At 37.8% G+C, this 27,839-nt stretch overlaps 1 protein-coding gene across 1 annotated transcript in view; it reads left to right on the top strand.

Moving 5' to 3' along the window:
* The window catches only part of LOC137405664 (amidophosphoribosyltransferase-like), a 48,181-nt gene that overhangs the window by 4,991 nt on the left and 15,351 nt on the right, over positions 1-27,839 (top strand). The window contains exons 2-4 of the mRNA XM_068091997.1: positions 12,941-13,031; positions 21,016-21,204; positions 24,806-25,043. Coding sequence (XP_067948098.1) covers positions 12,941-13,031; positions 21,016-21,204; positions 24,806-25,043 — 518 coding nt within the window. The remainder of the gene's footprint in view (positions 1-12,940; positions 13,032-21,015; positions 21,205-24,805; positions 25,044-27,839) is intronic.

Here is a 27,839-nt window from a genome sequence, read left to right as displayed (position 1 = left end):
TATGACAAACACTTCGGGTTTTACCGAAGAGCCCCTACCATATATAGATGCTCGCTAGTTTACAGTTTCGTTTCAGCTTGGTCTAATCGTTTAGTCGTAATCTGATCATGTGACCCACACTTCCTGCCAAACAGCGCGAATAATTCCTGCAGCATTTTTTGGCTATCACAGGTGACCAACGTGCTCGTCATGTTCATCAGAGGATGATATGCACTTCTTCGAACTGTTAAAAATTAAACGAATTTTTACAATAGATTTTGAGATATCAGTGCTCACATAGACAGCATTACAATGATAATGAAACAGGCATGTAAGGACAATAGACATGGTTTTATTGAATGCGTGAAGTTTATTTGTGAAAATATTTCGACAATTGAGGTTGCATGAAAGTGTAAACAAAAACCATCTTGTTCACCTACGTCCCATTTGAGCCGTTTTGGAAAGGGATTCTAATCTACGGCAGTTTCGTGATGGCGGCGATTAACTGTTCGTTTTTCAGCGTTTAAGAGCTTGTAATCACATTTGCACATATTTTGCACCTAGAACACAGCAGAGTTAGACATGGTGAATCTTTTGATACCAAATAACTGTAATGTGAATTTTGTTGCAAGTCAACCTTTTAGCCTCAACTGCACCCACGTGCATCATGCTATGGTAAATGACTTCAAAGCGCTTGCGTAGCATGATCTTCCTGTAAAATGTGGAGTCAAGAATTGGCCTAGTAGACCATTAATCTTTTACTGATGGCCTCTTGTCAACACCCATTGCTATGAGTATTGCAAACACTTTGTAAAATTCTGTTTTAGTAACGTCGTACCAGCCATTGTAAATCGAGTGCCTTTATGTTGGATTGTTGATACGAATTTTTTTTGGGCCTAAATGATTTGGGTCAATGATTTTTTGGGCCAAATCATTGACCATTTTTACAAAGTGATCAACAACGTCAGGTGAAGTAGAGCCTCCAGAAAACCAATTTCGGGGTCCAAAATCACACCTGTCTGTATGCCCTCCCGCTTTGTTGGAAACAAAAGCAAAATGATTGTTTGCTGCATCAGTGTCAGTAGCAGCTACTTAAATCCAATCACCATCATCTGGCTTACTGCTAGGAGATCTACTAGATGCTCTGACTCTACTAGTTGATTAAGTTGACATCCTGGCTGGTTTGTTTCTGTCTCAACCTTTTTCATAATTTTAGCACAATTTGTTAAAAGTTTAGATTTGTTAAAAAAAGCTGGTACAGGCTCATCATTATAGGAATGTACAGAGTCTTTGCTGATCGTGAGATTAATATTTTTATTACTACTGCTACTAGTATCGTTGTTATAACGACTGGTAAAGGCTACTACACAACATCTAGAGTCAGAATCACTCGAATCATCACTAGAGGCATATCTAGCATCACTGAGTGAATCATATGAATTCCACTCTCGCAAATTTCTGATGCTTCCTTTGCATTGAACGAAGCGGTGACTTTCTTTTTGCCATGATGATATCGACCTGGTTGTCCCGTTTTTAAAAATAAATAGAAATGGAATTGCTTAGCAAAAATATTTTTGATTGGTTGCACGGGATTGGAAACAAGGTTGTTTCGTTGGAGACCAAATTTGATTGGTCTAGCTAATGCGTGGGCTTTGTAATGAAAAAAAAAAGTCAAACCCTATTGAAAAGCCAATACATCGGCTAACGGTCTGTACTTCTATTACCGCGATAGCCGATACATTGGCTTGCTGTAGCGAAGGAGTTAAGGCCCTGTCACCAAACCTCTGATTAACTTAGTGCCCCATCTTATCAACTCCTGAATGGTGAACTTTATGCATGTTATATATTTCTTTATCAATACTTGCAGCCTCTGCTGCTACACCCACTCATGATGCTAATGGTTTCAGCCATCTTTGGTTAACCTAGTTTAAAGATCAGCACGGTTATCAGCTAACTTGACCTTGTAGAGGTCAAGTCAGCTGATAACCTTGTAGAGGTCAAGTCAGTCAAGTCTTTGATACAAATGTCCTATGGTAGCAATTACATTTGTAGAGTGATGCCGTACTTTTTAATAATTGCTCAATCACTCTAAGCCGTCCCTTGACTATCATTTCTGCAAATCTTTTGACTTTGGGGGGATGGCTTCCTGTAGTAATTGAATTAACCTAGTTGTACACTGATAATAATTCTGCATAACAATTGGAGCTTGTTTTACTTGTCACTTTATTGCTAGGTTTACTAGTTTCAGTACTGTTTCAAGTTCAGCTTCATTGATATGCATACTGTCATCCGTTTTATTCAGCCCAAATGCGTCTTCTACAATGCTACCTTCCATCTCCATGCTTACACCAATAGCTATAGAGCTCGCAGCACACCAGACCTTGCAACGCGCTCAACTCAGACCATTTGTCCACTGGGTCATGTTTCGGTACCCTATTAAGTGTTTCATCTAACATCTGCAGCACTTCATGTGGTATTGCATCATCCCACTCCTATCAGCAGCACATCGCTTACTCAGTAGCTGCATGCAACTTGTAACCAGCCAGCTACTGGGTAGTGACTGACCAGTTTACCACACACAAAACAAATTTTCCTTTGTACCAATGCTTTCTATTGTTGGCACAACTGAGTCGCGCTGCCATGTACTTATTCCTTTTTCACTGATTGTCACGCGAAGCCGGAGAACTCGCGCTTCACTTAAATCAACAGGCTCTTTTGTGACAAGACTGAACTTCAACAAATGACTGCCAACAACTTTGACCGGCATTCCTGACTTATTTACCAAAATGTCATCAATATACTGATCAATACTTGCAGCGACCCTAAGATCATGTGACAACACTGTTGACAATGTTTTGGACATAATCTTAGATGCTATATTGCGACCTATATTGGTGAATACAGGTGCTAACTGCTTGAAATCTTCGCAAACTAATATCAGCATGCAGTTTAAATATGATTTTTTTAAATGTAACGTGCAAGCATTGCTACTTAACTTTACGCCACTTTTGGAGTTTATTTCTCCATACTACGGTATCCAAACTAGGATGACTGCTGACATATCCATGCAGTTCTCTGCTATAATCCATTACATGTCATACCTTTATCTCTTTGTTAGGTTGTGTAGTCGCCAACAATGAAATAATGCCAGTTACAGCTCCATGAAGCGCTTCTTGGTGTGGTTGCAGCCTTACATTGTTTATCCATTGCATAACCTGTTTATCATCTTTTTCTTTGACGATATCATCTATAGCATAATCTCCACATGTATTAGACAATGTAGGCTCTCTACCTAGCCATTTTCAAGCAACTGTCCATTTGCGACCATTGAATTGCTTTTTAAAGTCTCGATCATCTAACTATTTGCGGCTGCTGGCTGTCATTATGACTGGCAAGACTAGTTTTGTTACATAAGCATCATACCAACTGTTCTTGACTGTCGTGGTCGAGAAAGTACACCTATGTTCTTATCTATAAATACGCCAAAGAGCTTTGCAATGCCATCCATGCCTAGTATTGTCTGGCAACCACTTACTAGCTTCGGAACAATCATACATTGCACGTAATTAAACAAGAGTGATCCAGTTCTATGTCAAGAGTTGCCTCGCCTTTGAATGTAGTGATATGTCCATTTAACCCTTTGGCTGGGTTAAAGCCCCGTAAAAACGCCCGAAAGTCGTGCAATTTATTTTTGAAAATTAAATGAAATCGGTATTCCATGAACATGCATAGCTCAAACTGAAATGTATTTCTTTCAACAAGATCTTTTGTACATAAACATTCATTTACATATGTACTACTAAAAATAGCCACAACTATGTACAATTTTCCTTTGGAATGAAATGCTTGGAATAATTCCTTTCGGTAGAGTCCAATGCTACAGCATAGCTGTGCGAGCTACCATAACGATCACCTTTCTCTGTATGTTCAAAACTCCTAAAAGTTTACATCATTTCTATCATCTGAGTTATTTTTATATTGATCAGACAAAAGATCACTAACGATCGTAGGATCAAATAAATTTTTATTTCACCGTTTTGAAAGTCGAGCCAAATGTTGACTAGTTTTCCAACTTCTATTTTTTTCCAAGTAGTCACGATTTCTTTAGCTTTTAGCACAAGGCAACGCCGCTCAGATAATCGTTTCATATTGTAATTCGTCAAATAATATCTTGCTAATGATATTTAAAACTTACTAGCGTTCATATCCTTTGCTTGATGTTACTAGGCGACAGCTTTATAATTGTCTACCAAAAGCGACAAATGTCGTTTCTCACGCAATCGATAAACGACATTTTTGTCGTTTCCCCAGTCAAAGGGTTAATATCATTATTCGTCGCTGGAAACCTTTCCATAGCAATCTTGACTGCTGTGACCGTCGTTGTTGTATAATTGATTGCTCACATCGGCTATCCACCAACGCTTTAATCGTTGTGCCTTATACCCACACACAAACAAATGATAGCACCGAGTTCTTTACATTTGGACAAGATTCGGTGCATACACTTTCCCACTGGCATTTCTCTGCATCTGAAAACAGTTTCGAGTTGGATGTGTCCAACTTGTTACAGCGGTAGCATCTGACCTTGCGCCGCTACAAATGCTGTCTCTTTTTCCCAGCGGCACATGTGGTAGTTTCACCATTTCCTGCAGTTATCATCTGTCGGGCCCTGTTCACTAATTCCGAGAGCTATATATTTTACTGAAGCAGTAGATTTTAGTTGTGTAGCCACTTCTAAAGGCAATTCTGTCATGAATACACATTTAAGCAACGGGGCAGATTGATTGTCCCATCAAAGTCACTAAATGTAGATCTGCCAGATATACCTCCACAGATTCACCGTCTCTTGAAGTTCTGTTTTGTAGCTTCTTGTAATGGTGCGTTTACACTGGCCGATTTTGTCGAGCACCGACAAATTTAATGAGTCGGCGTCGGTAGGTGTGAACAGAGAGATCTGTGTCGGCACTGATCTGAAAATCGGTGTCGGTGCAACCCAGCAGTGCCCGGTTGCCCCGACAAATCGGACGCTCATCAGCCAATCAGAAGCTAGGAGCCATAAATAAAACTGTTGTGCATAAAACACGTGAGAAGATTGAGACCACTAAATGACGGAATAATATCATCATTAAACACACTCACACTCTGACCAACAATCTTGGTGCTAGCCATCGCTGAAAATTGATGTCAGTGAAGCTATTGAAAACCATTAGCAGCTATATTATAGTAGTGAGTGTAATAATAATATTATTATTTAAATAAATAGTAGTAGACTAGACTGGTACGTATGTTGATAGCAGTCGTGACACGCAAACCAAAAAGCCAAAAACGCTCCTTGCATACACACACAAAACAATAACTAATAACTAGTACTATTACTACTGCTACTACCAACAAACAACAACAACAAAATAAATATTATATCAAACAAACCTGTTTTTCCTCCTCCATCATACAGGCTGTCAGAGCTGCCGCAGCCGATCCTGCCATCAATAAAATTTCATCGTCATCGTAAGACTCCATTCGGCATACAGTAGTTGCTTCTAGCGGTAGTAGTAGTAGGAGCAGCAGTAGTAGTGTAGTACTGATATAGAATTTTCCACGTCAAGCGCGTTGATTTTTATGTGTCCTCGTCTTCGCGTGGTCGGGTGAAGGTCAGAACGGTGAAGCGCTGTGATTGGCTGTTGATACTGACAAAAATACTTTGATCGTTGCAATGTAAAGGGGAGTCGGTGTTGGCACCGATACATGAAATGTCTGAGTCAGGGTATTGGCACCTAATCGGAGTCGGTGTCGGCCAGTGTAAACGCACTTTAAGGATTGAACTTGTCGACACTAAAAGCTGTCAATAAAGCTGCCTTTAGCTTAGATTAGTCTTTGACATCTTGTAAATGTTTATAAACAGCAAATGCTGCTCCTTTAAAAAAATCCTGTAGTAAAAATGTTGTAAGATCGTCCACTTTTTGCAGCTTAACCCATTCAGTACTAATTAGTTATCGGTTGACCGTCCCTAAGCCTAATTAATTTTTCAGTATCCTTATAATTAAAATGGAGCTACATGAGATTGAGTATAACTACAGTACTTTTCATAATAATCTTGATTTGTTTTTTGCAGCTTAACCGAAACATTCCAGGCTACAATTTGATATAAATATCTCTGTAGCTTTACAAATTCTATTAACCACAATTTCTAATACTTCCGCGAAAAATATTTTTGATCAAAGTGAATTTTTATGTTTCAAAGCAGCTATCAAGCAGGTTTTTGGTAGTGACATTTGTTGGACTATGTTAGATTGAAAGGGAGCTTTATCAGCAGTAATAGAACTTTATTCCGAGTAATAGAACAGGTGTTACAAGCTTCTAACTAACACTACGTCGCTGACAGTTTTATCAATTACATAATCGAACAGCTTGGTAATTTATATTGAAATGCATTGCAGAGGTTATTATGGATATATTATGCATAAAACAAGATAATAAGTTACCAGCTAACAGACAATCACCAGCAAGGAAAATATGTAAAAATAAAGTAAAATAAACTGTAAAAAATGCAGTAAAAATGAAGATACATGAAAAAGAAACACTTTTTACATGTATATGTATAAAAATATATATATATAAATGTATTCATAAAAAAATGACGAGACATTGAGAGTTATTTGATGCCAACTACCCATGCACATTTGCTCCCATTATAAATTGATTGATGCAGTATTTTCTTGGCTTTGGTAGTTCTTGTAGTTCTACAAGAAAATCATTAAATTATTATTTATTATAGGATAATCAAGTGATGAGTTCTAAAAATTGATAAAAATCTCAATTTTATTTGATTGAAAGTGTTATAATCATGTGTATCATAAAAAATCCATATCTTACACTGTTAGAGTATAGTTTGTTCGAAATTCACAACAAAAGTTTCGGCTTTTTATCGCTTTTTTTCGGTAAAATTCTATATATTTATAGTCACATAAAACTTACCTTCTTCCATGAATAAGTTCTAAATTTTTTCTTGAACATTAATTTTGTTGCTATTTTCTTCCTCTGAGCTGATTACCACATCTGATTCACTGAAGAAGTTTGCCATCACCCTAATAAACTTTTTCCAAAACGACGATCAACAAATTCTCAAAACATTTAATATCTATCACGTAATTTGTTAATTAAAAATCTATTCTCCAATCACATATTTGGTATCAAAATGATGCCCTGGCTCTTAAACTTTGTTTGGTAAATAAATAAAACTGGTGTAACTAAACAGCTAAGCAATAGAGTGAATCAAAATTTAACCCGGAGAATCCGGGATCAGGCCTTAGGAGAACCCAACTCTTCCCGTAATAACCGGGAACAGGCCTGAATGGGTTAACCACCAACTCTAGCTCATCCACCTAGGCACTGAAGAAACGCTTTTACCATTTTCATAGGTCTTGATTAATTTGGACACCTTCACTGACATTTCTACTGCAGTTTTATAGCCGAAATAGCTTGTGGTTTCAAGGAACAGTTACAAGTTTCCACACAGACCCTATACATGTATTTTCACTGGTGGTTGCTTGAATAATGATCGCAGGAATACCGATTACTAAAGGGCAGACTCTAGTTGCGTAACGAAGAGGGAGTTACAAAATACATTACATATTAAAATGCAAACCACAGTGATACCGCCTTAGATGAGGATATGTCCACATGGTAGATTGTCATGATACAGGAAGCGATGGGTGATGGGCAGTCTGTCCATTGGTGATTCTAGGAATTGCCTAGTGGTTCTAAGAATCACATAATCACTTAGATTTCTAGGATATTTTCCGCTGGAGAAGCGGCAGTTTTGTGAAGTACCTTCAGTGTCCTTCGGCATGGTGTGTAGGGTGACACTCTTGGCTTGCAGGGAATGTTTTTCTAGTGGTGGCATCGCTTTTTTATGGAAGACTTGTCCATCAGCCGTTGATGTGCCACTCACATTGGTGGATTCTCCAAGCTGGTGTTCCAGCTTCATGAATCATGAATATAATTTTTAAATTACGGTTCAATTTACATGTATAGTTGTGCTCCCAGCATGAGTCAACTTTAATTTTGATTAATTTTTATTCAAATGTTTAGTTTTTTATTGTCAGTTTGACAACTTTAATACAATGTAAAAGGTGATGTTAACCCCAGCTTTGCAAGACTATATACCATTTGTTGGAAAATAGGCATTGCATATGATATACCCACAACCTGTTCACAAAGAAATGAGCAGAATGTTTCACCACGCAGCTTGTAAAATATTCCCATCAAGCAATCTGAAACGTTCTGTCTTTAAGGATTTACAAAGCCCAATAGAATGAAAAGGATCGATATCAGCAACAATAAACAACTGCAGGGTTGTTTTTAGAAACCCTCAGAATTCATGACCGAGTAAATGACTGTGATTGGTAGCTAGTGGTGTGTTTTTCAGTAACCCAATTGCATTGCAGCAGGTTTTGTAGGTGGCTCGACTTGCTAGGAATTTCGCCTCAAGTGTATACTTCTCCATGTAGCTATGGCAGAAAGTTGTGTGGTTAAGCACGAACATAAAAGCACAACCATTATACAATCATGGGTGAAAGAATTGTTCTTGTACCACACTCACCATACAGTGTACATCATATATGGACATATAAATCAAATATGTAAATCCATAAGTAGATTCTAGATTCGACCTTTTTTAAATATAGCCAAGCACATTCTACTATAAGCACCAATAAAACTGATTATTCTACTAAAAGATTGTTGGGTAGCTTAAAGATGTAGTTGCGTCAAAAATGAAATTAGGACCCATAAAAGGCTAAAACATCAGCTACAATTTGATGCCATTTTTGTCTTTGTAGACCAACCCTGTCCAGAGATATATGCGTTTGAATGAGGCCCTCTTTTAAAAAGCTCACGTTCCAGCGGGTGCCAATTTCGTGACGTCACTAGCTTGTTTTCTGAAACGAAACCACGAGCGATAAATATGAGGTCGCTTCGTTAGCCAATCACGATTGCGAAATTTTTATATAGACCGTAATAAATGTTATCACTCGTAAAACGCGTTGTCTGTGATCTCGAAGATTCTCATCGCTAGAGAATTCATGCTCATCGTTACTGATTCAACGCGTTTCAACAATTACTAAGTTATACATAGTTTTAAAATGGCTTCAAGTTCGAGCGACCGCTACTCAGAGTTATCTGAGCAACGTTTAGTAAAAGATTAGAGTAGACAGCCTATGGCCAAAGCTGACAGGCGTCAGCAGCGTTTTGCTGCAGAAGAAGACAGAATGGAGGTAAATTAACTTAGAGTCTTCTATACTTTAGTAAATGTAATATTTTTTATAGTCATAAATACATATACTAATTAATAAAATGATAATTCTTTGCTATCTCCAATCATCGTTTCATAGCTTATCTGCCGTTTTACCTAGCTATAATATTTTTTTCGAATTTTCTTTGGTAAATTAGAGTCATGATTACAAATTATTTTCACACGTAGGAAGTGGGTAAAATCGATTGATCATTGCAAATCTTTAATTTCCAGAACCAAAGCTTCGAATCGTTGGCTTGGCGTACTTGTGCCTTTATTAAATGTTTATTCGTTTTTAAAATTACACTCGCAATCTATTTAACTCCCAATTTGGAAGCTGTCAATAGATACGCTTTAGAATGACATATCTATGAATGACATATTTATTGCATCTACTTTGTTTACATTTACTTGTTTTACTGATTACAGAATGTTTATGTCGTCCCACCAGCCGAAGAAGCTTTGTCAGTGTGGAAACTGTCATAAAGGAGAAAGCGAGACTTGAATGCGTGCTGGATGATGTTTTGTTTGAGTTTGTTGCAGTAGATGAATTTGTCTTATTGTATCAGCTAATACTATGTGAGTGGCCACGACTTGATGAATATTTTTAATAAAAGCTTTATGCCGAGATGAAAATATTTTTGCTTGTAAAAATTATATAATTAAATAATATTGTTGAAGATAATGCAAAACATGATTTGCAGAATATTGTAGTGAATCGGATATGGTATATGGGTGTCCGCAGAACTGGAGAATGTGAGTTCAAATCCAGTTTGCAGCAGACTTCTCATCCTTAAAACTCTATCCCTGTCTATATTCTTTTCAAAGAGGTGGCTTGCTTATTTCAATTACTTAGTATTCGGTAAGAAACTAGTACGTAGGCAATAGGTAATAGGCGACATAATGTGGGCGGGGCTTATGGGAGGCTGTATATCGTTTATATGGGTAGCTGCAGAACTGTGCTGATACAAAGACCGCGTTCTACATAAAGTGACTAGACAGAATTACCATAGACCGGTAGAATTGGTAGTCGGTACCCAAATGTTTACACAACATTTGGAGAAAGTGAGTAGAACAAACTTTCAATTTTCGTTATTTGAGGCCTTTTAAACATTCATAATAATGCATCTGTAGCAGGATTTAAAATTTTATTCTAGCCAACACGAGCAAATACAAAATAAGATATATGCCAATAGAGCCGCGTAAGACTAGACTTTTATCGCAAATAGCCGATGTGAATACGAGAGATAGAGAGAGGTTGCCAAACGCGTGACATCATTTTTGGCGAGGCTGGGCACGTTTTTGTGGCCTGAGCGTTTTTACGGTGATCAGATTTTTTCGGTTTTAATCTTCAAATATCTTGGCAATGCGATCGCGTAACACAACAAACAACATATCAACTGATAGAGAAAAAAAAATGCTTTCTTTTAAGATCAACTTAAATTTTGACGCAACTACATCTTTAAAGCTAACTGTGATTTGGGCATCACAATGGCGAAAAAACATCAACTGTGGATACATGGATAAAATATATTTCAACCACCACACAGCAAGCAATTTAGTGTTAAAAAGTTCTACGCAGTAAAAACTTCTTAAATTATTGACTATTGATCCACTGCTGAAGAATTAATTGAAGCAGACTCCTTTTACGTATTTAACCACCGCACCACCTCTCTATGGTCTATCAAGAATGTTTGGTTGATAACATTCTAGTGTTCTGTATATCTAAGGTATAATCTTTTAGATGTAAACCGAGTCATGTTACTAGCCATTACAAAAGTGTGTTCTCTTGCTGCCCTCCAGTATTTCCATCATGAAATATTGAGTTTATGTCAGAAGGGTTTAGCAGCAAATTATGACTGGTGGACTGTGTTGTTTTAGGAATTTATATTTGAATCAGTCACAGCTACAATAAGTAACTGACTCAGCAAATCCAAGTCATTCTTGGGTTCATTGGATGTGATCCAAGTGATTCTTAAATGTGTTTGAAGGTGGAACATCAGCAGTAATAATAGAATGTCTGAAAGGCTGAAGTAGGAGACAAGAAACCAAGCTTATATTTTAGTATTTTTCTACAGTTATGAGTGGCATAAGGCATTGGATCCGTAATTTTGCTTGTGGTACCCGACTTAGAAATAGCTCTAAAATTACTAACATTAAAAAGGAAAATATCATTTGATATATTATTTGCTAGATAATCTTATAAATTTTCTTACTCCTTTAATTTCTTTTCTCAAGTTGTTGTCAATTCTGTGCGCACATTTGCAAAGGCCAGTTACAGACTTATGAAAACTTAACTAGTAATAACACGAAGCTTAGGATCACTAGTGGTGGTCGTAAGGTTGGACAAAGGTTTGGTTTGCTCCTTATTCACCTTGTTTAAATGCTCTTGTTAATTATTGTTGCAAGATCATTTCCATATTCAGGTCATTTTAAATGCTCTTGTTAATTATTGTTGCAAGATCAATTCCATATTCAGTTCACTTTAAATGCTCTTGTTAATTATTGTTGCAAGATCAATTCCATATTCAGTTCACTTTAAATGCTCTTGTTAATTATTGTTGCAAGATCAATTCCATATTCAGTTCACTTTAAATGCTCTTGTTAATTATTGTTGCAAGATCAATTCCATATTCAGTTCACTTTAAATGCTCTTGTTAATTATTGTTGCAAGATCAATTCCATATTCAGTTCACTTTAAATGCTCTTGTTAATTATTGTTGCAAGATCAATTCCATATTCAGGTAATTTTAAATGCTCTTGTTAATTATTGTTGCAAGATCAATTCCATATTTAGTTCACTTTAAATGCTCTTGTTAATTATTGTTGCAAGATCAATTCCATATTTAGTTCACTTTAAATGCTCTTGTTAATTATTGTTGCAAGATCAATTCCATATTCAGTTCATTTTAAATGCTCTTGTTAATTATTGTTGCAAGATCAATTCCATATTCAGTTCACTTTGAATGCTCTTGTTAATTATTGTTGCAAGATCAATTCCATATTCAGTTCACTTTGAATGCCCTTGTTAATTATTGTTGCAAGATCAATTCCATATTCAGTTTACTTTGAACATCAATTGGACCCCTTAATTCATTTAGCTACTTGAGTAGCAAAAGTTGGGATTCTGGACGAACTCAATTTTTGAAAGCTTTCAAATCATTGTTATTATGCATCTCTTAGCAAGATATAGCTTCAATATGTAATGGATAGTTTGGAAATCCGCTAACTGCAAAGCTGGCTGTCAAAAAAAGCTTCTGTCTTATATAGTAGATGTGAACTGCTGAAAAAGTGTGTTTGTTAGAAGAACGAGAAATGAGGGAGAGAGAAATCTAGTTTGAAACTCCATTTCATAGTAACAACGATAATTGTAAATTGCTCCATTGTACAAACATTGTGTTGCCGCCAACATTCAAATAACGCTTTTGTCTTTGGCCTCCCAATTTTACACAAGTAATGCTCTGAATGTTTCCTCTATATTGAATACACTGAATATTGAATGCAAAATGGCAGGTAAATGTAGGTCAACTAAATCTAACATAGATAAGAAGTAGGAAAAAATAGTAATTGTTAAAAATCACTGTTTTGATTTGTCTGTGATTAAACTTTAGTATGGATAAGTGATTCGAGCTTAGACACTGTTTCACATAGACTATTCTTATTCTATAGAGGACAAGAGAGTGCTGGGATTGTGACAAGCTATGGAGGAGTCAATGCCAAAGATATGTTCACTCATAAAGGACATGGGCTAGTTAATCAGGTTTGTTTTATTATGCTTATATGTGACACTAGAGAAATACCATGATAGGAGGGGAATACTGTGACAGGCGGGAGATAATGTAACAGGAGAGGGATACTGTGACAGGAGGGGAATACCGTGACAGGAAGGGAATACCATGATAGGAGGGGAATACCGTGACATGACAGAAATAGCCACAGGAGGGAAATACCGCGATATGATAAAAATGCTGTGACACGAGAGAAATACTGTCATATTCTTTTTCAACTGAGCATTCTTAAAGGTTGACTTGCAACAAACTTCACATTACAGTGATTTGGTATCAAAAAATTCACCATGTTTTACTCTGTCGTGTTGTAGGTGCAAAATATGTGGAAATGTGGTTACAAGCTCTTAAAAGCTCAAAAACGAACTGTTAATCGCCCGCCATCACAAAACCGCTGTAGATTAGAATGTCTTTCCCAAACGGCTCAAATAGGATGTAGTTGTACAAGATGACTTCTGTTTACATTTTCGGGCAACCTCATTCGTCGAAATATTTTCCCAAATATACTTCATGCATTCAATGAAACCATGTCTATTGTTCTTACGCACCTGTTTTATCATCATTGTAATGCTGTCAGTTTCAGCACTGATATCTTATAGCTTACTTTTCACTTACAAGCTTTCTTGAAGTAGTATTCAGAGCGCTTAACATAAATATCTCTCTGTTTAGAATCTATATGTATAAATCTAATTGTGTCTGTCGGCACTTCGGTATGTCAAGCTATAGCTATTAAAATTTAGGAATTAAATATCCGTTTTATGCTGGATTTGAACTCATGAAAATTGCAACCCCAAGCCTTCGAACCACACTTAATAACTGCACTATACAACCCTTAGCATTCTGATACTCTTATCATATACCATGTACTGTATGCACACACTAAATGTGCACTTTTGATTATTAGTAATTATTAGCACTAACTAATATTACCTTTTGCATTTGTTTTTTTTAAATCGTTTAAAAACTAAGTTTTCCCTACCATTACCTATTGTTTTTAGTTTTTAAATGTACCATTTCAATTTCAAATGCGCTGTTACACTTCTATTTCCAGTTTTTGTAAGGTCTGATTGCTGAATCGGTAAAGGTTAGTACTTTTCACGCGGGAACTTGTATCATCTCTAGTAGAAATAGCCTCTACATTCTCTCTCCATTCGGTCAGACAAAGTACCATACAAAGACAGTCTGATATCCCATTTTTACATTTGCACCAGTATCGAGAGGTACCAGTATTGTCGTATTCAAAGTTTTGATGGATAGCTTCTGCTGGAACAGTAACCTTTTTATACACACACCTCTATGCACAAAATGCTATTATTAATTCAACATATTCAGAATTTTTAATTTGTTTTCTCAGTTTATGTTAATTGTATCATTGACAAATAGTCTTTTATTGTAATTGTAGCAAAGCAGACTTGATTTAGCTATTACTTGCTTGCTAATTATTTCACATTTACATCTAAAGCTTTTTTGTAGCTGTTTTATTTATTATTTTTTTCTTAATTTAGTTGACCTGTACAAACCATTTTTCTCATAATACAAAGTTTGAAAGTTACAGTTGTTTGACAAAGTTTGAAAACCTTTACAGCTGTTTTATTTTTCTTAATTTAATTTAACTGCGCAAAACACTTTTCTTGTGGTATGAAGTTTGAAAGTTAGAATGGTAAATGTTGTTATATGTTAAATACAAATAAATGTTCTGTGCAAAAACTTTTATTACTTGAGCAATGCCGAACATTCATCTAGTATGTCTATAAATATGCGTGCGGTGCATAGAAGTTTGGAAGACAAAATTGAATAACTAAGTGCAAACCCGCTCCTATAACTAAAACGTAAAGAGCGTTTATATTACCTTTGTAAACACTTGACCAACACTCAGACATAAGTTTCACCATCAGACATACCTCAAGAGACTGACAGTTGTAATTACTTTGAGGGATCATTGTTACCCAGTGTGTGACTACCTGTAGTAACTCACATAGTAACTCTACCAACCTTTCATTTGTATACCAAAGTCATTCTAAAGCTTACCCCAAAATGTTTATCTTATAGATACATAATTTGATTAATAGTTGTATGGAAAACTCCTGTGTAATATTTTGAGGCATGAGTGTGGGAGATCCTTTGAAGATCGTGTATGATGTCTGCTTATCTTTCTGCAAACGGAGGCTGAGCATGGTTTTAAGAGCATTGTTGTGCAAAAATGGTTCTGTGATCTTGGCTGGACACGTCGGAGTCCAGTCGGTCTGAAGACATACCCAGTTGCAGAGAGTGACTGGGTTGGATGTCATTCTTTTCGCCATGCGTGAACTTTTTTGGGATTTAAACCCCAACATGTAGTCTGCAGGTCAGACATTCTAGACCACTAGGTCACGGCCATGGCTGCTTTCTAGGCTGCTCTCTAGGCTGCTGTTTGGGGCATCCATATAGCAGCCTAGTATAAATCATGGGTCGTCAATCTTGCTTGCCGTGATATCAGCCTTATTCAGCATAGTATATACTGTTATGGTATATAGTATAGTACGGCATAGTATATACTGTTATGGTATATAGTATAGTACGGCAGTATATACTGTTATAGTATACACTATAGTACGGCATAGTATATACTGTTAAATCAATCTCTCATACTTAATTAATCAGTCCTGGTAGTCTCTGGTCTTATATATAGTGCTGTGCGATATGACACCAGATGCCAAAACAGTATATTGGCCCTGTGAGCTATCGATAGCATTCAGTGTCGAAACTTTGGAGTTATGCTCTCTCGATATAGATTATTGTGACGTTTTACCAAAAAACAGAAATACAATGACGATAATCGTGTCCAACATAGACATAGTAAACTCTAGATCGGCGAATAGCTATCATTACAATGAAGCAAAAGTGAGGCTATACCCTACAGGATGAATTTATTCGCGAAGTTATATTTTGCGAAAATTTCCATTTCATGCATATTCGCGGATCAATTTATTCGCGGCTGAAAACTGTCACGCTCTATGAAGAGTTAACTCTATTATGTCTAGCAATAGAGTTAACCCCCACATGCGCACATTGCGTGTTTCGTTTTCTATTTAGCTTACAACTACACATACGGGTCGATCGTGCTAAGCTATAAATATTTTGCTGCGTTCAGAGGTTTTCACGAATATTCATAGATTTGGAGGCATTTGATGAATCAACAGTTTGTGGTAAGTAATGAGTTTTTCACATTTACTAAAATAGTTGAATTTTACTTTGGTTCTTCGGTAAAACGCAACATTTACTTTTGTCATCCCACCGCTTCATTATTTGTTTTAGTATGTGAGAGAGAGATTTTCAAACATAGACGGAAGCACAATGATTGCAAGGGTGGTAGATGTCATTCTTAGAAGATCACCAATCATTTAGGGAGGTTTTGAGATTGAGGTAGAAGTGACCGAAGCTGCTAGCGAGGAGAATATATATATCTGTTTTAAAAAAAGGAACAAAAACGCCTTTACGAGCACAAATCTTTGGCCAACCGGCAGAACTTGGCAATAGTAAGCCACGAGGAGAGTTCTGATGATAACTTCCTTACCAGTCATGTAGTAGCGAAAGAATCGCTTTTAACATCTTCCCAAGACAGTGATAGCGACAGAGCTGCTATTACCAAAATAACTAGTCAGAGAGCATCGTTACACGCTAGTATTCACTTATTAAGAGTACCAGTTTAATTTTATTGCTAGACAACCGCCATATTGACTAAACTGTTTATATTTACTCCATTGTTTGTAAAATTTTATTTGTATTTGAAATATTTTATTTGTACACTCAAGTTTGTAATAAATTATAATATATCTATACATGAAATAAAATATATAATTTAATCATGTTTGCTGCAGCGATATCAAGGATTTGTTGTCGATTAAGGGGGTCTAGGTTGACTGGTTGCTTCTCTGCCAATAATCCTGCCTTGATGAATATTACTACTTGTCTCTAGTTTTCGTAATCGGAGTAGGTTGTTTCATTCTAAATCTGCAATAAACACAAAAAAGAAAAAATATTAATAGGTGTTACGGAAGTACAAAAATAATAGCCGCAGTATTTAATGAAAGCAATCAGTTTTTAAACAAAAGAATTAACTAATGCAGTTCATTATGGAAAAAACGTTTCTGCACTGCAAATCAAATACATACCAAAATGTCCAGATCAGAATCATGATCGTCCTTGACTTCGGTATTAGAGATTGATGGAGTTGATTTCAATGTAAAAAGACTAGGAGAGATTTTTTGCGAATACAAAGCCATGCCGAATAACTTGTGAAAACCTTGAATAATTTTGTAAAGTTTGATGCAATGGCAATAAAACTAGAAGCCTGGCGATGATTTTAAAGAAGTTTTGGAACTCGGCTATGTTTAGTAGTTCTGCCTAGCGGCTATTTTCGCGATGACGCCATTCTGCATATCTTGTGACAACCTTGAATAATTTTGTAAATAAATGTGATGCATTGGCAATGGTGTTAGCTCAAAGCCCAGGCAATGATTTTAAAAATGTTTTGGAACTCAACTACGTTTAGTATTTATATTAAAAGCTAGCCTAGCGACTAGTTTTTACTTTGATGCAGTAGTTATTCTCCCTTGTGATTAAAAATAGAACTAATTATTCACAGAATTTAATTATTTGCGGAATTGACTGTTCGCGAAATCGCAAATTTTTATAACTAACGAGTATTTTCATCCTTTAGAGTAAATGGCTGTTGTTTTCACGACGTTACGTCGCAGTGATGTGCATCAGAGCCTTCAATTGAGCAATGAGCTTAGTAGTGAAAGCATGCTTGTCATACTAGTTTTTAAGTCACAAGCGTAACAATAAGACCAAATTCTTAGTGAAATGTCATCAGAGGAGACTACAACACCTCAGGCATATCCTGAATTGCCCATAACAAGACAGAACTTGAACTCAAAACAAGAAGTTCTCAACAATATCATAAGCTATGCATGCCAATTAAAGATGCCAAGAGGAAAGCTGCTAGTGGAAAATAATAGGAAACCTTTCATCATTAGTTTTGAGTCAGCAGCCAAATCTGTGCATGACATTGCTCAATATCTTTTCAGCAACTACCCTTACATCAACTACTTCCTAACCTTTAAGATCCACCAGGATCACATTGAGACTGTTTTCCACGATACGATTTAAGGGTGGCTATAACAATAACCCAGATGTGCAGTGCTTTAGGTGTGCACTTGGAGCACTGCTCATAAAAGCAGATATCACACCAAGTCCTAATGCTAGCTGTATTGATCTGGAAGTGAGCAGGGCTGAAAAAACTCCCGCTCCTGCAGCCAACTCCTGCTACATTATCTGGCTAGAAGGAAGAACAAGGAAGAGATAAAAGCTGAGGATGGTGAAGATGAGAAGTTCGGTGATGAGGAACATTTTTCTAACTCAAATGTGATGACTGTATCAAGTTCTTGACCGATGTAGAAGTAGTGGGAAGTAGAAGTAGTGATAGGGATAGAGGATTGGTGACACCATTGAAAAGTGTGTGCATGGAAAGCTATGGTATCACACTGAGAGTTATTAGGCAAGTAACAAGTCACAGACACTAACATTACATAACACGTCTTATTACATAACCTCAATCAAGGCTTCACATGCACAGTGCATGCCACCAATTTACTGAAAACTACAGTAAATCGTTATATTGAAGTCAGAATAAACTATGCAGCTTCAAAGCAGGAATCTAGTTCAACCAACCTTAGACAAAAACTATCTTGTTTAGTTATTTTCAGTCATGTCTAATGGGTGTTTAATACAGGGGTCCAGCTTAACTGCTTCTAAATCTCATTTGATTCATTAGTTTGTTATTAGTTTAATTTCTATTTGGTCACTCTTTGTATTATCAATGATATAGAAGCTTCTAAATCATTGGTATTATCCATTACCATGTGTGTAAGATTCTTGCCTTTTCATGCAATGTCATTATATAAGTTTTATATATTTTCAATAAAATATGCAGTTTCAGATGCACAAACTATGGAATAATTGTGCAGTTTTCAATGTTAAGTCAATAGGAAATCATAGATCAGCTGATTCACCCTACACATCATCATGATGTTGCATCATGCTATTTGTAGGCCTCACTTATTTTGATTATTCGCATATCTAGGTGTTACTATATCTATGGTGTCCAAATACAAAAAAATTAGGAGTTGTCTTTTCTCTTTAACTTTATTTCAGAAACCTTTAGGAAACCTTTTTTCTACCTCGCCGGTCCGTTTCTAGAAGATTATCAAAGAGAAAGGAAATCCGCGGGCTCGCAATTAAGTTATCAAGAACTAGTGTTGTGCTGATATTGAGTCACGAAAGCCGGGGATATTCGGTGTTTGTTCTGCTAACTAAACACAGATATTTATCGTCTTGACATGATATTGAAAAAGTTAATATACCCGATTACAGAATTGTCCTACAAAACGCCCCAAAATGATATCATCCCACACAAAATCGACACCTATCATGCAATATCGTTTTATTGTGCAGCACTACTTGTATACTCATTTCCTATGTCGAAACTTCCCAGTATTGCTATTCTGATTCTCAAACTGTGATGAGTGTCTTCACTGCTGTGTTGCCTTGGAACCGAGGCTAAACGTGTCAAGCTTATGCAGTACTGATGTACAGCAATATGTAACGTGTCCATGGTTTGGTGGCTACACAATCTGAGTGTGTGTATGCAGCTTTCTCTACTGTTTGTATCTGCTTACATTATTTCCATAACACGCAGACTAGATGTATATTTGTCAATGAGGTTAGGAGTTCGAGACCATTTTTAATCATATTCTGGCAATTTCATTATCATCACAAAAAGAACTAAGAAATTATTGTAAATTGTACCCGTATAGAGGTAACTAAATTGTAACGTATAGAGGTATCTCTATTATATATACTAGTACCCTGGTAGTCTAGTGAGCTGTGAAAGGTTGTCAGGTGTACTGATAAAGTACAGAGAATAAGTAGCTGTATAACATATAGAGGTATCTCTATTATATATACTCATTCCCTGGTAGTCTAGTGAGCTGTGAGAGATTGTCATGTGTGCTGATAAAGTACAGAGAATAAGTAGCTGTATAACATATAGAGGTATCTCTATTATATATACTAGTACCCTGGTAGTCTAGTGTGTTGTGAGAGATTGTCATGTGCGCTGATAAAGTACAGAGAATAAGTAGCTGTATAACGTATAGAGGTATCTCTATTATATATACTAGTACCCTGGTAGTCTAGTGAGCTGTGAAAGGTTGTCAGGTGTACTGATAAAGTACAGAGAATAAGTAGCTGTATAACATATAGAGGTATCTCTATTATATATACTCATTCCCTGGTAGTCTAGTGAGCTGTGAGAGATTGTCATGTGTGCTGATAAAGTACAGAGAATAAGTAGCTGTATAACATATAGAGGTATCTCTATTATATATACTAGTACCCTGGTAGTCTAGTGTGTTGTGAGAGATTGTCATGTGCGCTGATAAAGTACAGAGAATAAGTAGCTGTATAACATATAGAGGTATCTCTATTATATATACTAGTACCCTGGTAGTCTAGTGAGCTGTGAGAGGTTGTCATGTGTGCTGATAAAGCACTGAAAATAAGTGTGTACGCAATTGTTCAAAAGTCAATTAGTTCTATTTTTAGAGTGTCGGGCCGCTGAGCTGCATGTCAATAGTTTGAATCTCATACAAAGCAACCTTTTATCTCAACCTTTCACCGTGCTTTCGGGCAGAAGGTTGGACAAACAGACAGACATTGCTCATATTATGGTAAATATGGCGACCTCAAGACCAGAATTAGCCAATGATAAACATTATAAACGAACACTAACATGATGGAAAGACCGCTGATGTCATAGAAGCCATATCCTGAACACATCTCACAGCATTTCATACCTGAAGCTTGTTATTCATATTATCTCCTGTAAAGCATATTGCGTATGACTTCTTTGTATAGATATTTGAGACTGCAGACTTGGCAGCTCTGAAAGGCAACTTAGGGGTGGGGCACACACGCTACTCGACCCACGGAGGCTGTGGCTCCAATACTACCGCTGTCCAGCCATTTGTTGTCGATACAGTACATGGACTGCTGGCTGTTGCTCATAACGGAGAACTCATTAACGCGAAGAAACTTAGACGAGAGGTGGGTAATGTCTAGTGTAAAAGTTGCATTTCGGCTGATTTGTAACACAATTGACTCACTTTCTTCTATAGGAACTAGTACTCAGACAGTCTAGTGTGCTATGAGAGATTGTCAGGTGGAATAATTGTACGTACAATTATTCTGAAAACCTCGAAGAGCAGTTGATTCGCACAGTTGTTAGGTCTTCGGGCTGTTTAGCCTAATGTAGGGAGTTCGAATCCCATACAATGCAATCTTTTTCTCCACCTCCCACTGTAGTTTCGGACAGACAGACAGACGCGGCTCTCATTATAGTAAATACTAGTTGAATGCCCGGCATTGCCCGTAATAAAAAAGTCTTTTGACAAAAAATTAATTTTTAATTAAAATATACAACATTTACCATTCTAACTTAAATTTATTATCATGAGGAAAGTTTTTTTCTGCAATTCAAATGAATTAAGAGAAAAAATAAAACAACTACTTTCAAACAACTGTAACTTTTAAATTTCATGTAATGAAAGAAATGTTTTGGTGAAATAAATTAGTAGGAAAAATTAAACCGTAATTATGTTTAAATGCAAATGTGAAATCATGAGCAAGTAATGGCTAAATATAGTTTGTTTTGCTGCAATTACAATGAAGAATTATTTGGTATACAATTATATGATTTTATTTTGTTTCAGTGTTTCTATCATAAGGCGAGAATATGGTATAGATGTGTAGAGTAGTGCTGGGACGATATTAAAAATTTGTTTTGGTACGATATGATGGTGTAGCCAACCGATATACAGTGTAGTGTATATATCGAAATATCGGCATGTTATTCGGAGTTGTCTTCTTTGCCTGAAAATCTGCCATGAGAGAACAACTCTCTAATGAGTCCATGTACCAGTTTAATTCTTTGAAGAATCGGGTATCAAATCGAGTAGAATATATATCTTATCGTCAAATATCGACGATATCCGATATTTCGATATGGGCAGAAAGCACTCGGTACGGTCGGTATCAGAAAGTAGTATCGACGGTATACTGAAATATCGTAATATCGTCCCAGCACTAGTGTAGAGCGGTATAAAAACCCATAGTAATTATCTAGTGCAATCACCTCCTGGTAAAAAATCGTCAAAATTGTCATTAAAAATAGTAACAAAACAATATGTTAACCTTAGTAACTATAGTTGGCTACAATAACTTTAGTGCATTTTGTGGTTGTGATCTGCAAAAAATATAACATTGCAATGTACTTCGTGCAGAGCTCTTACCTTTGAGACAGACGTGTAACATAAATGCTGAATCTAACTTATTGTAAATGTATTTGGCTTACTAAACACATACTTGAAGGAAGTTTTAGTATGAATTTTAGCAAACTTCGAACTTGAACTAAAATTTTATCACTTATCTTTTTGTGAACCCATTTCTACCATAACAGATGATGCTGTACTGAGATACAATCACCAAATTTTAATTCTGAGAGAAATTATTGTTGTTATTGTACGGCGGAAAACAAATTCGCCCTAGTATGGCGAGGACGAAAAAGTTTCGTGGCGTTAGGCGAAAAAATATTTTGTAACGGGCATCGTAACACATTGGCGCCATATATCAATTAATACGTCATTTAGCATGTGCAATCGAGATAAGGGTATACGGTATAATTTTTATAATAAGAGCCATAGAATTCGGAGGACTGCGTAGCTCAATGGTTAAATGCGTGGTTAAAAACTTGCGGTCGGAATCTTTGTGAGTTCAAATCCAGCACGAATCCAGTTTTTTATTATAAGATTTTAATAGCCATAGCTGGACCCACCGAATCATAGACACACAAACACTGAGATATATATATATATATATATATATAGACTAGTTGTACTACCCGATGTTGCCAGGGGAATAAAAAAGTCTTAAGACAGAAAATTGATTTGTATTTAAGATATAACAACATTCACCATTCTAACTTTCAAACTACATATCATGAAAATGTGATTTGTGTATTTGAAATAAATTAAGAGAGAAAATAAAAAAGACTGTAAAGGTTTTCAAACTTTGTCAAACAATGGTAAATTTCAAACTTCATATCATGAGGAAAATGTTTTGTGCAGGTCAAATAAATTAAAAAATAAAACAACTACAAAAGGGTTTAGATGTAAATGTGAAATAATTAGCAAGTAATTTAGCTAAATTAAGTCGGTTTTGCTACGGTTACAATGAGATAAGATGATTCGGTAATGATACAATTGATACGAGCCGAGAAAACAAAATAAAATTCCTGAATAGGTTGAATTAATTATTAACAATTCTTGCATAGAAGTGCATGTGTATAAAAAGGGTTGCTGTTCCACCAGAAGCAATACATCAAAACTTTTAATACGATGATACTGGTACCTGTCGACAATGGTAAAAATGTAAAAATGGCATATCGGACTGTCTTTGTCTGACTGAACGGTGAGAGAATATACAGGCAAGTCCTACTGAGATAATACGATGGTCCGCGTGAAAAGTATTGAACTTCACCACGGTTTAGCAATTGAACCTTACGATAAGCCGGAGGTAGAAGTTCACGAAAACTCAAAAAGCATCGTGTTTCATCGAATTAATAGAATTCATAGCTTAAAATAATACATCATTTAGCACGTGCATACGCTATATGGTATATGATAATGTTTTTTGTCAATATGCCTTGCGTAGCTCAGTGGCAGAGTTTGTGGTTGAAAGACATGGGGATGCAATCTCCGTGAGTTCAAATTCATTAAGACGCGGAATTTTAATTCCAAGATTTTAATAGCTATAGCTGGACATGTCGAAGGACGGATGATAGAAAACAGACGGCAAACTTTGAGAATTATTTTTATAGATACATTATTTTTATTTGCATCACTTCAATGGTGTTATTTCACATTTAAGGTTAGTTAATCATTTGCATTTTTTTCTATTTTGCCTTTTCTCTTGGAGGACCTTTATTCATAACTAGCACCCTGGCAGTTCGATTGTCAGATGAAATAAATAACTGCTCAATTATTCAGCAATACAGCGAGTTAGTAGAGTGGCACAGTTGATAGTGCATCTGGTCCAGTATAGTGCATCTGGTCCAGTATAGTGCATCTGGTCCAGTATAGTGCATCTGGTCCAGTATAGTGCATCTGGTCCAGATATCCAGATATCTGAGTTCAATTCCCATGCGATGCTTTTAATGCTAAGCTCTATGTGTAACTCTGGATGGACAGACACGACTGTTAGTAAACTAGTCCAATACGCTTGCCAGTCGCGTGCACTGTGAGAGATTGTCATGAGTAATCAGTACATGGAGAGTTAGCTCATGAAGTGGTAAGGAACCTGAGTGGTGTAATGGTAGCGTGCTTGCTTTGCATCCGATGCCCTGTGTTCAAATCCCATGCAAGGCAATCTTTTTCCTAATGCTCTTGACGTGGTGACGGACAGACAGACACTGCTTTTATTATAGCGAAGATTGTATATTTTACAAGGCTTGTCTGATAAACTGGTATGGAGTTGAGCCAGTTGACCAGATAACCTTGGTTTTATTTCTCTCTGTTAGTCTCAGTATCCAACATGGATGCTGTTGAATGCTGCCTCACTCTAATCGTAACCCTTACATTTGTTTGAGCAGGTGCTGAAGAGGGGTGTCGGACTCTCTTCTTTCTCTGACAGCGAGCTCATCACCCAGATGCTGTCTCTCTCTCCGCCTGAGGACCCTGATGATTGGCCGAGGAGAATAAAGCAGTTGATTGAGTCGTCTCCTCTTTCATACTCTCTTGTTATAATGCATGCAAAGAAGCTTTACGCCGTTCGTGATCCTTTTGGAAATCGTCCGCTCTGCATTGGACGGTTGAACCGAATTGTCAACTGTAAGTAATCATTGGGAACATTTTTCTATATTAATTATTTGTGAAACTGAATGGCTGATGCAATATATAGCCTTGCTCTGTGGAATCAACCATCACTGCGAGAAAATATCTGTACTATGCTTTTGAATGATGGAATTAGTTAGGATTAGGAATCTGGATTAACAAGACAGAAGGATGTACCGCCTTTAAAGATGAACTCGCACAAATTTTAGTAGCTTTATCCGAAAGTATCAGTGTTTTTTATCATTAGCTATTGTTTTTATGTTTGAGGTGATCTGACTGCCAGCATGTTAATAAATTAAAATCAACAAAACTGATTGCGGTTTAAATGCTCAGATCAAACAAAGTTGCGATTATGATGTCTATACTTTTAAAAAGACCAACAGAATAGAGACACCTAATGCTGCAACTCGAATGCAATAGCCGATAGCAACTAGTGAGGTCATTTCGCATGTATTTTTACTCTAGAGTGTATTACCCGCTATCAAGTTTTATTGATTTTAATCTATAAACACCCTGGCAGTCAGATCACCGCTAACACCAAAAACAATCACAAATGATGGAAAAATACTAATAATTTTTGATAAAATCTGCTGAAATATTTTTGTAAGTTCATCTTTGATGCTTGAGGATGCTTGAGGATGAAATGCTTTTGTTAGTTTTTTCTGTTTGGTCATCATCGAATAATCACATGTTCTACCTATGAATGTGTAGTCTCATTCATGAATTGATAACTCCTAATATTGGTGTTGTAGAATTCTCTGGCATGTCTACTGAACATGTGTTGTTCATTCGTTGTCTTGGTTCTCATCTAGTTAGACATAATCTATGAACAAACAGCTATTTGTTGTTTCTTCATCATAGGAGTTTTTCAATAACTGTTATAAAAATGGAGCCTAAGTATTATTCCATGCCCAAAGTGTTCAGAGTATACGGTGATACGGACTGGTGCGGGTGATAGAGTGGTGCGGGTGATAGAGTGGTGCGGGTGATAGAGTGGTGCGGGTGATAGAGTGGTGAGGGTGATAGAGTGGTACGGGTGATAGAGTGGTGAGGGTGATAGAGTGGTGAGGGTGATAGAGTGGTACGGGTGATAGAGTGGTGCGGGTGATAGAGTGGTGCGGGTGATAGAGTGGTGCGGGTGATAGAGTGGTGCGGGTGATAGAGTGGTGCGGGTGATAGAGTGGTGAGGGTGATAGAGTGGTACGGGTGATAGAGTGGTGCGGGTGATAGAGTGGTACGGGTGATAGAGTGGTGCGGGTGATAGAGTGGTGCGGGTGATAGAGTGGTGCGGGTGATAGAGTGGTGAGGGTGATAGAGTGGTACGGGTGATAGAGTGGTGAGGGTGATAGAGTGGTGAGGGTGATAGAGTGGTACGGGTGATAGAGTGGTGCGGGTGATAGAGTGGTACGGGTGATAGAGTTGTGCGGGTGATAGAGTGGTGCGGGTGATAGAGTGGTGCGGGTGGTAGAGTGGTGTGGGTGATAGACTGGTGCGGGTGATTGAGTGGTGCAGGTGATAGAGTGGTGAGGGTGATAGAGTGGTACGGGTGATAGAGTGGTGCGGGTGATAGAGTGGTGCGGGTGATAGAGTGGTGCGGGTGATAGAGTGGGTGATAGAGCGGTGCGGGTGATAGAGTGGTGCAGGTGATAGAGTGGTGCGGGTGATAGAGTGGTGCGGGTGATAGAGTGGTGCGGGTGATAGAGTGGTGCGGGTGGTAGAGTGGTGCGGGTGATAGAGTGGTACGGGTGATAGAGTGGTGCGGGTGATAGAGTGGTGCGGGTGATAGAGTGGTGCGGGTGATAGAGTGGTGAGGGTGATAGAGTGGTACGGGTGATAGAGTGGTGAGGGTGATAGAGTGGTGAGGGTGATAGAGTGGTACGGGTGATAGAGTGGTGAGGGTGATAGAGTGGTGCTGGTGATAGAGTGGTGCGGGTGATTGAGTGGTGCAGGTGATAGAGTGGTACGGGTGATAGAGTGGTGCGGGTGATAGAGTGGTGCGGGTGATAGAGTGGTGCGGGTGATAGAGTGGTGCGGGTGATAGAGTGGTACGGGTGATAGAGTTGTGCGGGTGATAGAGTGGTGAGGGTGATAGAGTGGTGCGGGTGATAGAGTGGTGCGGGTGATAGAGTGGTGCGGGTGATAGAGTGGTGCGGGTGATAGAGTGGTGCGGGTGATAGAGTGGTGCGGGTGATAGAGTGGTGCGGGTGGTAGAGTGGTGCGGGTGATAGAGTGGTACGGGTGATAGAGTGGTGCGGGTGATAGAGTGGTACGGGTGATAGAGTGGTGCGGGTGATAGAGTGGTGCGGGTGATAGAGTGGTGCGGGTGATAGAGTGGTGCGGGTGATAGAGTGGTACGGGTGATAGAGTTGTGCGGGTGATAGAGTGGTGAGGGTGATAGAGTGGTGCGGGTGATAGAGTGGTGAGGGTGATAGAGTGGTGCGGGTGATAGAGCGGTGCGGGTGATAGAGTGGGTGATAGAGCGGTGCGGGTGATAGAGTGGTGCGGGTGATAGAGTGGTGCGGGTGATAGAGTGGTGCTGGTGATAGAGTGGTGCGGGTGATTGAGTGGTGCAGGTGATAGAGTGGTAAGGGTGATAGAGTGGTGCAGGTGATAGAGTAGTGCGGCTGATAGAGTGGTGCGAGTGATAGAGTGGTGCGGGTGATAGAGTGGTGAGGGTGATAGAGTAGTGCGGGTGATAGAGTGGTGCGGGTGATAGAGTGGCGCGGGTGATAGAGTGGTGAGGGTGATAGAGTGGTGAGGGTGATAGAGTGGTGCGGGTGATAGAGTGGTGCT

Source organism: Watersipora subatra, chromosome 10 (genome assembly GCF_963576615.1).
Source record: "Watersipora subatra chromosome 10, tzWatSuba1.1, whole genome shotgun sequence".
NCBI lineage: Eukaryota > Metazoa > Bryozoa > Gymnolaemata > Cheilostomatida > Watersiporidae > Watersipora > Watersipora subatra.
This window is presented reverse-complemented; position numbering and strand designations above follow the sequence as displayed.